Raw genomic sequence first — 15,026 nt, 5'->3', positions numbered from 1 at the left:
AAGGGGACCGAGGGGACAAAGGCCACCCCAGGGGACCAAGGCCACCCGGAGGCCACCCGGTGTCCCCTGAGCTCTCCCCAAAAGCAGCCCCCAACCCCTGGGGACCCCCCCGTGTCCCCATGTCCCCTGTCCTGGTGTCCCCAGGGTGTCCCCAAGGTGTCCCCAAAGTGTCCCCAAGGTGTCCCCAAGGTGTCCCCGTGTCCCCAAGGTGTCCCCAAGGTGTCCCCAAAGTGTCCCCAAGGTGTCCCCGTGTCCCCAACGTGTCCCTATGTCCCCAGGGTGTCCCCAAGGTGTCCCCAACATGTCCCCAAGGTGTCCCCCGTGTCCCCCCCAGGTTCATCTTCGTGCTGCCGCCGGTGGAGGCGCCGCCGGTGGCGCTGCACACGTCGCACCCCGCGCCCTGGCGGCAGCGGCAGCGGGCGCTGCTGGAGGAGCGGCTGCGGGCGGAGGTGGCCCCGCGCAGCCGGGCGCTGCACCGGGTGCTGAGCAGCATGCGCAGCCACTTCCCGACCTGCGCCTCATCCAGTACGACTGCGGTACGTGCGCCGGGCGGGGGGACGGCGGGGGCGGCGGGGGCAGCGGGGGGAATGGGGACAGCGGGGGCAATGGGGCAGCAGGGACAGCAAGGGGAATGGGGACATTGGGGACAGCGGGGGGAACAGGGACATTGGGGGGAATGGGGACACTGGGGGCAGTGGGGGCAACGGGGGCAGTGGGGACATTGGGGACATCAAGGGGAATGGGGACACTGGGAGCAATGGGGCAATGGGGGCACCGGGGACAGCGGGGGGAATGGGGACACTGGGGACATTGGGGGCAGTGGGGACACTGGGGACACTGAGGACATCAAGGGGAATGGGGACACTGGGGACAGTGGGGGGAATGGGAGAAATGGGGACACTGAGGACAGCAGGGGGAACAGGGACATCGGGGACATCAAGGGGAATGGGGACACTGGGAGCAGTGGGGCAACGGAGGCACCGGGGACAGTGGGGGGAATGGGGACACCGGGGACATTGGGGGGAATGGGGACACCGGGGACATTGGGGGCAGTGGGGACACTGGGGACAGCGGGGTCAATGGGGACACTGGGGACATTGGGGGAATGGGGGCATTGGGGACATCAAGGGGAATGGGGACGCTGGGAGCAATGGGGAATGGGGACACTGGGGACATTGAGGGGAATGGGGACAATGGGGGCAGTGGGGACACTGGGGACAGCGGGGGGACATCAGGGACATCAAGGGGGATGGGGACACTGGGAGCAATGAGGCAATGGGGACATTGGGGGCAATGGGGACATCAGGGGGAATGGGGACACTGGGAGCAATGGGGACACTGGGGACATCAGGGGCAATGGGGACATTGGGGACGTCAAGGGGAATGGGGACACTGGGGACAGCGGGGGGAATGGGAGGAATGGGGACACTGGGGACATTGGGGACAGTGGGGACACTGGGGACAGCGGGGGGAATGGGGACATTGGGGGCTGTGGGGACACTGAGGACACCAGGGGGAATGGGGACACTGGGGACAGTGGGGGCAGTGGGGACAGAAGGGGAATGGGGACACTGGGGACATCAAGGGGAATGGGGACACTGGGAGCAATGGGGACATTAGGGACATCGGGGGGAATGGGAACACTGGGAGCAATGGGGCAACAGAAACATAGGGGACAGCGGGGGGACACTGGGGACAGCGGGGGGAACGGGGGGAATGGGGACACTGGGAGCAATGGGGAATGGGGACACTGGGGACATTGAGGGGAATGGGGACAATAGGGGCAGTGGGGACACTGGGGACAGCGGGGGGAATGGGGACACTGGGGACAGCGGGGGGAATGGGGACACTGGGGACAGTGGGGACACTGGGGACAGCGGGGGGAACGGGGGCGCCGGGGACAGCGGGGGGAATGGGGACACTGGGAGCAATGGGGCAACGGGGACACTGGGGATAGTGGGGGGAACGGGGACACTGGGGGCAGTGGGGACACTGGGGGCAGTGGGGGGAATGGGGACATTGGGGACATCGGGGGGAATGGGGACACTGGGAACAATGGGGCAACGGGGATACTGGGGACAGCGGGTGGAACGGGGGCACCAGGGACAGCGGGGGGAACGGGGACACTGGGGACATGGAGGATACTGGGGACATTTGGGATGTCAGGGACAATGGGGACGTTTGGTGACTTTGTGGGTGTTGGGGACACCGGGGGTGCTGGGGACACTGGGGACACTGGGATTGTTGGGGACACCGGGGGCGTTGGGGACATCGGGGCCCCAGGGTGACGCCGAGGCCGCCGTCGGTGTCACCTCCCTGGTGGCCCCCCCGGGCTGTCCCCGCCCCAGGGGTGACGTCCCCGTGCCGATGTCCCCACGCCCCCCCCGGGCGCTGTCCTCACCCCCCCCCCCCCGATGCCGTCCCCATGGCCCCGGTGACGTCCCCGTGCCCTGTGTCCGTGTCCCTAAGGATGTCCCCATGTCCCTAATGATGTCCCCAACAATGTCCCCATGTCCTTAATGAAGTCCCCAGTGATGTCCCCCTGTCCCTTAATGGTCTCCCCAAGTCCCTAATGATGTCCCCAACAATGTCCCCATGTCCCCAGACAACCTCCCCGCATCCCTAGCGATGTCCCCAATTCTGTCCCTGTGTCCCTAATGAAGTCCCCGTGTCCCCAACAATGTCCCCCTGTCCCTTAATGGTGTCCCCAAGTCCCTAACGATGTCCCCAATGATGTCCCCCTGTCCCCAACAATGTCCCTATGTCCCTAAATGATGTCCCCATGTCCCCGACGATGTCCCCACATCCCTTAATGGTGTCCCCATGTCCCTTAATGGTGTCCCCATGTCCCTAATGATGTCCCCAACGATGTCCCCATGTCCCTAACAGTGTCCCCACATCTCTTAATGGTGTCCCCATGTTCCTAATGATGTCCCCAAATGACGTCCCCATGTCCCCAACAATGTCCCCATGCCCATCATGAAGTCCCCAGCGATGTCCCCATGTCCCCAAACAACGTCCCCACGTCCCTAGCAATGTCCCCGTGTCCCTAATAAAGTCCCCAATGATGTCCCTGTGTCCCCAACGATGTCCTCATGGCCCCAACAGTGTCCCCCTGTCCCTTAATGGTGTCCCCCTGTCCCTTAATGGTGTCCCCCTGTCCCTTAATGGTGTCCCCACGTCCCTAATGATGTCCCCACGTCCCCAACCACGTCCCCATGTCCATAGTGAAGTCCCCAACCATGTCCCCATGCCCTCAAACAACGTCCCCATGTCCCCAATGAAGTCCCCAACGATGTCCCCATGTCCCCAGCAATGTCCCCCTGTCCCTTAATGGTGTCCCCACGTCCCTAATGATGTCCCCACGTCCCCAACCACGTCCCCATGCCCTCAAACAACGCCCCCATGTCCCCAGTGATGTCCCCAACGACGCCCCCGTGCCCCCAAACAACCTCCCCACGTCCCCAACGAAGCCCCCACGTCCCCAACCGCCCCCCCCCAACCCCCACCGCCCCCTCCCCTCCCCCCCCACCCCCCCAGGGGCGCGTCCCCTCCCCGGTGACCCCGGCGTCCCCCCCCTCCCCAGGGAAGCTGCAGACGCTGGACGTGCTGCTGCGGCGCCTGAAGGCGGGGGCCCACCGCGTCCTCATCTTCACCCAGATGACGCGGATGCTCGACGTCCTCGAGCGCTTCCTCACCTACCACGGCCACATCTACCTGCGCCTGGACGGCAGCACCCGCGTCGAGCAGCGCCAGGTGGGGGGGGGGGACACGGGGGGGACGCGGGTGGCACCGAACCCCCACCCCGGGGACGTCGGCGGGGAAGGGGCGGCACGGGGTGGGTCCGCGGAGGGAGGCGCGGGGGTCATTGGGGGGGGTTGGTGGTCAAAATGGGGGACGGGGAGGTCTTGGAGGAGATGTGGAGGTCGTGGTGGGCACGTAGAGGTCCATGGGGACCTAGGGGACACCGTGGTGACACTCGTGTCCCCAACCCTGGGGACAAACGGGCAGGACCGGACTCCTTGTAGGTGGGGTTCCGTGGGGAGATGGGGCCCGTTGGGGGCTTTGGTGGCCAAAATGGGGGACGGGGAGGTCATGGGGGGGTTGTAGAGGTCGTGTAGGGGACGTAGAGGTCCATAGGGACCTAGGGGACATGGTGGTGACACTCGTGTCCCCAACCCTGGGGACAAACGGGCAGGACCGGACTCCTTGTAGGTGGGGTTCCGTGGGGAGGTGGGGCCCGTTGGGGATTTTGGTGGCCAAAATGGGGGACGGGGAGGTCTTGGAGGGGTTGTAGAGGTCATGGAGGACGTGTAGAGGTCCATAAGGACCTAGGGGACGTGGTGGTGACACGCCTGTCCCCAGCATGGGGACATGCACCCTGCCACCATCCTATAGGGTCCCCACGTGTCCCCCCACCCTCAAACCCAACCCCAACCCACCTTGACGTCCTCCTGGGCAGGACCTGGGTGTCCTGGCACCTTCCTATAAGGGCTCCTGACATCTTCCTATATGGGATTAAGATATTTAGGACCATCTATAGGGTCCATAGGTGTTCTGACACCATCCTATAGGGTCCCCACGTGTCCTCCCACCCTCCAACCCAACTCCAACCCATCTTGACGTCCTCCTGGGCAGGACCCGAGTGTCCCATCACCTTCCCATATGGGATCCCGACATCTTCCTATATGGGATTAAGATCTTTTGGAGCATCTATAGGGTCCATACACGTTCTGACACCATCCTATATGGTCCCCATGTGTCCCACCACCCTGAAGGCCAATCCCAACCCATCTTGATGTCCTCCTGGGCAGGATCTGGGTGTCCTGGCACCTTCCCCTATGGGATCCCGACATCTTCCTATATGGGATTAAGATGTTTGGGAGCCCTTCTGTAGGGTCCCCATGCCCTAGACACTATCCTATAGGGTCCCCACGTGTCCTCCCACCCTCAAACCCAACCCCAACCCACCCTGACGTCCTCCTGGGCCCAACCCGTGCTCCCCGTCCCCCTCTTAGCACCCCCCCACCGCCTCCCCGCCCCCTATAGGGCCCCCCTCACCCCCCGGGGGACCCTCCTATAGGTCCCGCGGGGGCCTGACGCGTGCCCCCCTTCCCCCCCCGCCCCCCCCGCAGGCACTGATGGAGCGCTTCAACGCCGACAAGCGCATCTTCTGCTTCATCCTCTCCACCCGCAGCGGCGGGGTGGGCGTCAACCTGGCGGGGGCCGACACCGTCGTCTTCTACGACAGCGACTGGAACCCCACCATGGACGCCCAGGCGCAGGACCGCTGCCACCGCATCGGCCAGACCCGCGACGTCCACATCTACCGGTGCGGGGCGGGCCCTCGCCCCTCGGGGACGGCCCCTCGGTGTCCCCTCGCCCCTCGGGGGCGTCCCCCTCACCCCTTGGGGTCGTCCCCCTCGCCCCTCAGGGACGCCCCTTGCCCCTTGGGGACGTCCCCTTGCCCCTTGGCGGCCCCTCGGGGACATCCCCTCGCCCCCCGGGGCCGTCCCCTCACCCCTCGGCGGCGCCCCCAGGCTGATCAGCGAGCGGACGGTGGAGGAGAACATCCTGAAGAAGGCCAACCAGAAGAGGATGCTGGGGGACATGGCCATCGAGGGGGGCAACTTCACCACCGCCTACTTCAAGCAGGTGAGGGGGCGCGCGGTGGCCCGAGGGGGCGCGCGGTGGCCCATGGGGGCGTGTGGTGGCCCGAGGGGACGCGTGGTGGCCCGAGGGGATACGTGGTGGCCCTTGGGGACAGGTGATGGCCCGAGGGGGTGCGCGGTGGCCCTCAGGGACGCGTGGTGGCCCATGGGGGCGTGTGGTGGCCCGAGGGGATGGCTGGTGGCCCTTGGGGGTGTGTGGTGGCCCTCGGGGTGCACGGTGGCCCTCGGGGACATGAAGTGGCCCTCGGGGACATGTGGTGGCCCTCGGGGATATGTGGTGGCCCTCGGGGACATGCGGTGGCCCTTGGGGATGTGTGGTGGCCCTCGTGGACAGGCGGTGGCCCAAGGGGACAGGCGATGGCCCGAGGGGATACATGGTGGCCCTAGGGGACATGCGGTGGCCCTTGGGGATGTGTGGTGGCCCTCGGGGACATGCGGTGGCCCTCGGGGACAGGCGGTGGCCCTCGGGGACACCGAAGGGACGCGGGCAGGGGGCTGCGGGTGACCCCCCCCCCTCCCCGCCCCGGCGTTCTCACGGTCCCCTCGTTGTCCCCTCGTTGTCCCCAAGCAAACGATCCGTGAGCTCTTCGACATGGCGCCGGACGAGCCGGGGCGCCGCGAGCGGGACGGGGACAAGGACGGCAAGGACAGGGACAGGGACAGGGACAGGGACAGGGACAGGGACAGGGACAGGGACGGTCCCCAGGAGGAGGACGAGGACCCCGCGGCCAGCCGGCGCACGCACATCCTGGAGCAGGTCGGGCCGTGCGTCCCCAACGTGTCCCCAACGCGTCCCCGTGTCCCCAACCGCGTCCCCGTGTCCCCAACCGTGTCCCCAACGATGTCCCCAACGACGTCCCCAACGACGCCCTCACCGTGTCCCCAGTGACGTCCCCGAGATGGCCCCACGTTGTCACCCCCCCACGTCCTCAGTGCCCCCGATGTCCCCCGTGTCCCCGTCGGGTGGCTGGTGTCCCCAACGTCCCCGTGTCCCCGTGTCCCAGGCCTTGATGTCCTCATGTCCTTGATGTCCCCAACACCGCCACGTCCCTTGATGTCCCCTTAATGTCCCCAACACCCCTACGCCCCCCGATGTCCCCTTGATGTCCACAACACCCCAATGTCCCCACGTCCCTTGATGTCCCCAACACCGCTACGTCCCCTGATGTCCCCAACGTCCCTATGTCCCTTGATGTCCCCAATGTCCCCACATCCCTTAATGTCCCCAACGTCCCTACGTCCCATAACGTCCCCAACACCCCCGTGCCCCCTGATGTCCCCCTGATGTCCCCAACATCCCCTTGTCCCTTGATGTCCTCAATGTCCCCATGTCCCTTGATGTCCCCAACACCCCTAATGTCCCTGATGTCCCCAATGTCCCTACATCCCATAATGTCCCCAACACCCCTACGTCCCTCGATGCCCCCAACACCCCCACGCCCCCCGATGTCCCCTTGATGTCCCCGACACCCCTACATCCCTTGATGTCCCCAACACCCCTACGTCCCTCGATGCCCCCAACACCCCCACGCCCCCGATGTCCCCTTGACGTCCCCGACACCCCTACGTCCTTTGATGTCCCCAACGTCCCCACGTCCCTTGATGTCCCCAACATCCCCTTGTCCCTTGATGTCCCCAATGTCCCCATGTACCTTGATGTCCCCAACACCCCTATGTCCCGATGTCCCCAAGACCCCCGCGCCCCCCGATGTCCCCAACACCCCTACATCCTTGATGTCCCCAACGTCCCTACGTCCCCCGATGTCCCCAACACCCCCGCGCCCCCTGATGTCCCCCTGATGTCCCCAATGTCCCCATGTCCCTTGATGTCCCCAACACCCCTATGTCCCGATGTCCCCAACAACCCCGCACCCCCTGATGTCCCCCTGATGTCCCCAACATCCCCTTGTCCCCTGATGTCCCCAATGTCCCCATGTCCCTTGATGTCCCCAACACCCCTATGTCCCGATGTCCCCAAGACCCCCATGCCCCCTGATGTCCCCTTGACGTCCCCAACACCCCTACGTCCCCTGATGTCCCCAACACCCCTACATCCCTCGATGTCCCCAACACCCCCGCGCCCCCCATGTCCCCTCGACGTCCCCGACACCCCCGCCCCGGCCCTGACGCTCCCCGTGGCGGCGGTGGCAGGCGCTGTGCGGGGCGGAGGACCCCGAGGACATCCGGGCGGCCTCGCAGGCGCGGGCGGAGCACGTGGCGGCGCTGGCCGAGTTCAGCGAGAGCCTCAGCCCCGAGGAGGAGCGCGGCGCCCGCGAGGCCGAAGAGGAGCTCTCCAAGGCCGAGCAGGAGATCGCCGCCCTCGTCGAGCAGGTCGGGGACACAAAGGGGACACTGGGGACACGGGGGGGACACGGGGGACGTGGGGGGGACACGGGGGACATGGGGGGGGGCACGGGGAGGCGGGGGAAAAGGGAAGGGAGCGGCCAGGGGGGGCACGAGGGGCGTTGGGGATGGTTGGGGACATCGGGGGCGTTGGGGACGTTTGGGGACGTTGGGGATATTTGGGGACGTTTAGGGGTATTTGGGGACATTGGGGACATTTGGGGATGTTGGGGATGTTGGGGATATTGGGGACGTTGGGGATATTGGGGGCGTTTAGGGGTATTTGGGGACATTCGGGATTTTTGGGGATATTGGGGACATTTGGGATATTGGGATATTGGGGACATTGGGGGCATTTGGGGACGTTGGGGATATTGGGGACGTTTAGGGAGATTTGGGGACATTCGGGATTTTTGGGGATATTGGGGACATTTGGGATATTTGGGGATATTGGGACATTGGGGGCATTTGGGGACGTTGGGGATATTGGGGACGTTTAGGGGTATTTGGGGACATTTGGGATATTTGGGGACATTTCGGATATTTGGGGGTATTGGGGACATCGGGAGCATTTGGGGATGTTGGGTATTGGGGATATTTGGGGACTTTGGGGACATTTTGGGGACGTTGGGGATATTTGGGGACGTTTAGGGGTATTTGGGGACATTGGGGATATTTGGGGATGCTGGGGACATTTGGGATATTTGGGGATATTGGGACATTGGGGGCATTTGGGGACGTTGGGGATATTGGGGACGTTTAGGGACATTTGGGATATTTGGGGGTATTGGGGACATCGGGGGCATTTGGGGACGTTGGGTGTTGGGGACGTTTGGGGACGTTGGGGATATTTGGGGATGTTCAGGGAGATTTGGGGACATTTGGGATATTTGGGGATGTTGGGAACATTGGGGGCATTTGGGGATGTTGGGTGTTGGGGATATTTGGGGATATTGGGGACGTTTAGGGATATTTTTGGACATTTGGGATATTTGGGGACGTTGGAGACATTTGGGGACATTGAAGACATTTGGGGATATTAGGGACATTTGGGGATATTGGGGACGTTTAGGGATATTTGGGGACATTTGGGGACGTTTGAGGACATCGGGGATGTTGGGAATATTGGGATTTTGGGGATATTTGGGGGTATTTGGGGACATTTGGGATATTGGGGACATCGGGGACATTGGAGTTGTTTTGGGGACATCGAGGACGTTGGGGACGCTTGGGGTATTTGGGACATTGGGGACATTTGGGGACATTGGGGATGTTGGGGATATTGAGGACGTTTAGGGATATTTGGGGACATTTGGGATATTTGAGGACATTGGGGACATTTGGGGACGTTGCGGACATTTGGGATATTTGGGGACATTGGGGACATTGGAGATGCTTTGGGGGTGTCAAGGACATGGGGGACGTTGGGGATATTTGGGGTCGTTGGGGACATTTGGGGACGTTTGGGGATGTTGGGGACATTTGGAGACATTTGGAATATTTTGGGATATTGGGGATATTTGGGGATATTAGGGACGTTTGGGGACATTTGGAATATTTTGGGATATTGGGGACATTTGGGGACATTGGGGATGTTGGGGATATTGAGGACGTTTAGGGATATTTGGGGACATTTGGGGACATTTGGGGACATTTGCGGATATTGGGGACATTTGGGAATATTTGCAGACGTCGGGGACCTTTGGGGCCACTGAGGTTGTCGGGGACGTTCGGGGCCGTTTTGGGGGGATTTTGGGGGCATCGAGCACCCAGGAGGGGACATGGGGGGGGGAGGTGACAGCCCCGGGGGGGGGACGTTGGGGACCCTCGGGGTGACGGCGCCGCGCGGTGCCGCAGCTGACGCCCATCGAGCGCTACGCCATGAACTTCCTGGAGGCCTCGCTGGAGGACGTCAGCCGCGAGGAGCTGAAGCAGGCCGAGGTGGGTGGCGGGCACCCATGGGTGCTCGGGGGGCGGCGCTGGGGGACGCCCAGTAGCTCCCAGTAAGAGCTGGGAAGAGACCAGTATGGGTTGGGGGGCACCCACTACGGGACAAGGGACACCCATGAGGGTTTGGCTATAGGGTGGGGGCACCCTTAGGTCCTTGTTACGGGTGGGGGCACCCATGGGTGCTCCGGGGGGGGTTGGGGGACACCCAGCAGCTCCCAGTAACAACTGGGGACACACCAGTAGGAGCCGGGGGGCACCCACTGGTGTCCAACCACAGGATAAGGGACTCCCATGGGGGTCTGGCTATGGGGTGGGGGCACCCTTAGGTCCTTCTTACGGGTGGGGGCACCCATGGGTGCTCCGGGGGGCGCTAGGGGACGCCCAGTAGCTCCCAGTAAGAGCTGGGGAGAGACCAGTATGAGCTGAAGGGGCACCCGCTACAGGACAAGGGACACCCATGAGGGTCCGGCTATGGGGTAGGGGCACCCTTAGGTCCTTGTGATAGGTGCGGGCACCTATGGGTGCTCCGGGGTTGGCTGGGGGATGCCCAGCAGCTCCCAGTAACAACTGGAGAGACTCCAGTATGAACTCGGCGGCATCCACTGTGGGACAAGGGACACCCGCGGGGGTCCGGCTATGGGGCGGGGGCACCCTTAGGTCCCTGTTCCAGGTCTGAGCACCTATGGGTGCCCCCTTCCCCCCCCGCAGGAGCAAGTGGAGGCGGCGCGCAAGGACATCGACCAGGCCAAGGGCGAGGGCCGCTTCCGGCTGCCGGCCGAGGAAGAGGAGGAGGCGGCGGCGGCGGCGGTGGCCGGCGACGAAGGCCCCGGCCCCCGGCGGCCCCGCAGGGCCCGGGGCCCCCCCCGGCCCCTCCCCGAGCGCACCGGCACCCGCGCCAGCCAGCGCCTGCGGGCGGCCGCGACGGCGACGCCGCCGCCGGCGCCGCGACCGGCCCCGGCGGCGCCGCGGGCGCCGCTGTCACCGCGCGCCACGCCGACGTCGCCGAGGACGCCGCCCACGTCGCCGCGGGGGGCCGGGACGTCCCCCCGGGCGCCCGCCGGGACGCCGGCCACGGCGAGAGCGGCGCCGGCCACGCCGCCGGCCGCCCCGCCGCCATCACACGCCGCGCCGGTGACGTCATCGCCGACGCCGGCGGTGCTGCTGATGACGCAAGTCCCCGCGGTGCCGCCGCCCGCGGCCCTGCCGCTGCCCCCCGCCGCCCCGGTGACGTCGCAGCCGGCACCGGTGACGTCCCCACCGGCTCCGGTGACGTCGCAAGTGACACCGGTGACGTCGCAAGCGGCCCCGGTGACGGCGCAAGCGACACCGGTGACGGCACAACCGGCCCCGGCGACCACCAAAGCGCCGCCGGCGACGCCGCCGACGCCCCCGGCCCCAGCACCGCCGCAACCGCCCCCACCGCCGGCGCCGCCCGACGCCACGCCGGCGACGCCACCGGCGGCGCCAGTGACGTCCCACGCCACGCCGGTGACATCGCCGCCGGCGCCCGCCCCCACCCCGGTGACTCTACCGCCCTCCCCGGCACCCAACCCGGCGAACGCGGCGCCGTCCGGCGCGGCATCGCCGCCGCCGCCGCCAGCACCGGCACCGGCGGCCTCCGGCGCGGCCTCGCCTCCCCCGGCGCCGCCGACCCCTCCCGCGGCCTCCCCGGTGCCGTCGGAGGCGCCGAGCGTGACGCCGGCGCCCCCCCCGCCTCCCCTCGCGGGGCCCCCGGCGGCGCCGCAGCGCGGACGTGGAGATCCGGCAGAGCCGCGCGCCGGGGCCGGCCGCCAAAGTGCTGCGGCAGCTGCCGGGCCGCCTGGTCACCGTCCTCGAGGCGCCCGCGCCGGGACGGCCCCGCCGCCGCCGCCACGACGCCGACGCGGCGCCCGCCGCCAGCCCCGCCGGCAGCCCCGCGCCCCCCAAGCGCCGCCGCGGACGCCCCCCGAAGCGGCGGGGGGGGCCCCGACGCCGCCACTCCCCCCCCGGCAAGCGGCGGCGGGGGCGGCCGGCGCGCGGCGGCGGCGGCGGCACCGGCGCCGGTTCGGCGTCCGCCGCCCCGGCCAGCCCCGGGAAACGGCGGCGCGGGCGCCCCCCCGAAGCGGGCGTCCCCCGACAGCAGCGCCTCGCCCCCCCCGGCCCCCCGCAGCACCCGGCGCCACCCGGGGGCGCCCCTCATGGTCCCCCTGGAGCGCGAGCCCGTGCGCCGCCGCCGCCGCTCCCCGCCGCCGCCCTCCTCCTCCTCCTCCTCCTCCGACGATGGCGGCGGCGGCAGCGGGGACGAGGCCCCCCGCCGGCGGCCCCCCCCCCGCCAAGCGGCGCCGTAGAGGGGCCGGGGGGGCTCCGCGGCACCGCCGCCGCCGGCCCCCGCCGCCGCCGGCCCGGAGGAGGAGGCGGCGGCAGCCCCCGCGGCGATGCGCCACCGCCGCCGCCGCCAACGCGCCCGGGGGGCCCGCGACGCCCCCCGAGCCCCCCCCGGCGGCGGCGGCGGTCGTGCGGGGCCGCAAGGCCAAGACGTGACCCCCCGCTGCCCCCCGAGGGGGCCGACAAGATGGCCGACGGGCGCCCGGAGCTGGGCGGCGCGGACGCCCCGGGAGCCCCGCGAGGGGGTGAGCCCAAGATGGCCGACGGTGCGGCGGCCGAGCGAGCGGGGAGGGCGCGGCCCAAATGGCCTCCTGGGGCGCTCCAAAATGGCCGCCGGGCGGCATCGCAAGATGACCGGCATCCAAGATGGCCGATGTTCAAGATGGCCGGTGTTTCAAGATGGCTGCCGTCCAAGATGGCCGGCACCCAAGATGGCCAACGTTCAACATAGTCAACGTTTCTAGATGGCCAACGTCCACGATGGCCGAGATTTCAAGATGGCCGACGTCCAAGATGGCCGAATTTTCAAGATGGCTGCCGTCCAAGATGGCCGCCTGGCACCCTCTGACTGGCTGAGGCGGGTGGCCTCCCCAAGATGGCCGCCCCCAAAATGGCCGCTGGAGGGCCTAAGATGGCCGCCTGGAGGCCGTTAGTGATGTCAGAGGTGTGTGGCGGGGCCCTGTGATGTCACATCCGGTGGCCATGTTGAATGCGGTGATGTCAGAGGAAGCGGCCACCACCTGGAGGCTGGTGATGTCAGAGGCGGCGGCCATCTTGAGCGCAGTGATGTCATATCCGGTGGCCATCGTGAATCCTGTGATGTCAGAGGTGGCGGCCATCTTGAAGGAAGTGATGTCAGAAGAGGCAGCCATCTTGAACCTTGTGATGTCAGAGCTTGTGGCCATCTTGAACGCAGTGATGTCAGAAGAGGCGGCCATCTTAAACCACGTGATGATGTCAGAAGTGGCAGCTGTCTTTTTCCCAGCGTGCCTAGGGACTGGTGGCCATCTTGAACCACATGACCTCACAGCTGGCGGCCATCTTGTTCCCTGTGGGCGTTGGGATTGGCGGCCATCTTGAAGCAAGTGATGTCAGAGCTGGCAGCCATCTTGAGCCGCGTGATGTCAGAAGAGGCGGCCATGTTGAGCCATGTGACGTCAGAGATGGCAGCCATCTTGCTCCCAGTAGGCGTTGGGGCTGGCGGCAATCTTGAAGGCAGTGATGTCAGAGGTGGTGGCCATCTTGAACCACATGACGTCAGAAGTGGTGGCCATCTTGCTCCCAGTGTGCCTCAGGACTAGCAGCCATCTTGAGTGCAGTGATGTCAGAGCTGGCAGCCATTTTGAATGCAGTGATGTCAGAAGAGGCGGCCATCTTGAACCCTTTGATGTCAGACCTGGCGGCCATCTTGCTCCCAGTGGGTGCCAGGCCTGGTGGCCATCTTGCCTCAACCTCATCTCAGCGGCTTCCTCTTCGTCCTGCCCATGTCGGCCATCTTGGCCCCAGCGATCGCTGCCGCCGGTGGCCATCTTGCTCTCAGTGGGCACGGATCCAGCAGCCATCTTGGCTTCAGCAACCGGCGGCCATCTTGGCTCCAGACGGCGCAGGATGTGGCGGCCATCTTGCTCCCAACACACATCCGCCTTGGCAGCCATCTTGGCTCCAACGGACACCGGGGCTGGCGGCCATCTTGAACCAGGCTGCAGTGACTCCTTGGCAGCCATCTTAACCCACGTGGACCCCCAGGCCGGCGGCCATCTTGGCCCCATGCAACCCGGCGGCCATCTTGACTCCAGCGGCCGTCGGAGCCGGCGGCCATCTTGCCCCCCGGCGCTTCCGCCCGCCTGGCGGCCATCTCGTCCCTCCCGGCGGCCATCTTGCGGCGGGAGCCGGCGTCCCTCGGAGAGGGGGGCGTGGGCGGGGGCCCCGGGGGGGCCGTTTTTTACCCGTGTACATTGGCGGGGGCGCGGCCCCCTGTACAGCCCCATGTAAAATAGGTTCCTTTTCAACACGATCTATGCAAAGGTGCTTTGTGCCGGGCTGGGGGGGGACCCCGGTGGGGTTGGGGGGGGTGGGGGGAGTTGTTAGGGTGGGGGGGGAGATTTTGGGGGTGTTGGGGGGGGGTCCCGGCCTCCCCCCCCGGTGTGGGGCACCGTGTACAGGCGGCGGCTGTAAGCTTTCCTCTGCGGGAGAACGCGATGAATAAAGGGTTAAAAACGGAGAGTTTTGGGGGGGGGACGCCCCCCAGGGGATGGGGGGGGGACCCCAAATTTGGGTGGGCGGGGCTTTTTAGAGGGGGGAGGGGGATTTTTTTAGGGGAGGGGGATTCTTTAGGGGAGGGGGCTTTGGGGGTGGGTTATTGTGGTTAAAGGCGGGGTCCCTATGGAAAAGGGGGGGGTCCCTGGGGGATTTATGGGGTTTACAGGGGGGTCCCTATGGGGTTTGGGGGGGTCTTTATGGGATTTAGGGGGGTAATGGGGTGAAGGGGGGCCCTATAGGGCTGGGAGGGTCCCTATGGGGGTTGGGGGGGCTCTCCATAGGGTTAGGGGTCGCCTATAGGGCGGGGGGGGGGGCACCCAGTGGGGTTGGGGGTCCCTGGGGAGGGGGTTTGGGGCCCCCCCAAGGGTCCCCACAATGGGACGCGGCCCCTTTAAGCGCCGCGCCCCGCCCCGCTCTCCGTTACCACGGCAACCGCTC

General features: G+C 66.3%; 1 protein-coding gene across 1 annotated transcript; it reads left to right on the top strand.

The window, feature by feature from the left end:
* Positions 1–104: 104 nt before the first annotated feature.
* Positions 105–14,343, top strand: LOC308187266 (uncharacterized protein). The gene is given in 10 exon segments (XM_080609443.1): positions 105–498; positions 501–536; positions 3,587–3,756; positions 5,136–5,332; positions 5,541–5,655; positions 6,241–6,429; positions 7,824–8,003; positions 9,873–9,956; positions 10,674–11,693; positions 11,695–14,343. Coding segments are annotated over 10 exon segments (3,456 nt in total). The 5' UTR covers positions 105–119; the 3' UTR covers positions 12,781–14,343.
* Positions 14,344–15,026: the final 683 nt, after the last annotated feature.

The sequence above is a fragment of the Anser brachyrhynchus genome (genome assembly GCF_964034855.1).
Source record: "Anser brachyrhynchus genome assembly, contig: SCAFFOLD_425, whole genome shotgun sequence".
In the NCBI taxonomy this organism is placed as follows: domain Eukaryota; kingdom Metazoa; phylum Chordata; class Aves; order Anseriformes; family Anatidae; genus Anser; species Anser brachyrhynchus.
The sequence above is the reverse complement of the archived record's forward strand: the minus strand, read 5'-3'. Positions and strand labels throughout refer to the sequence as shown.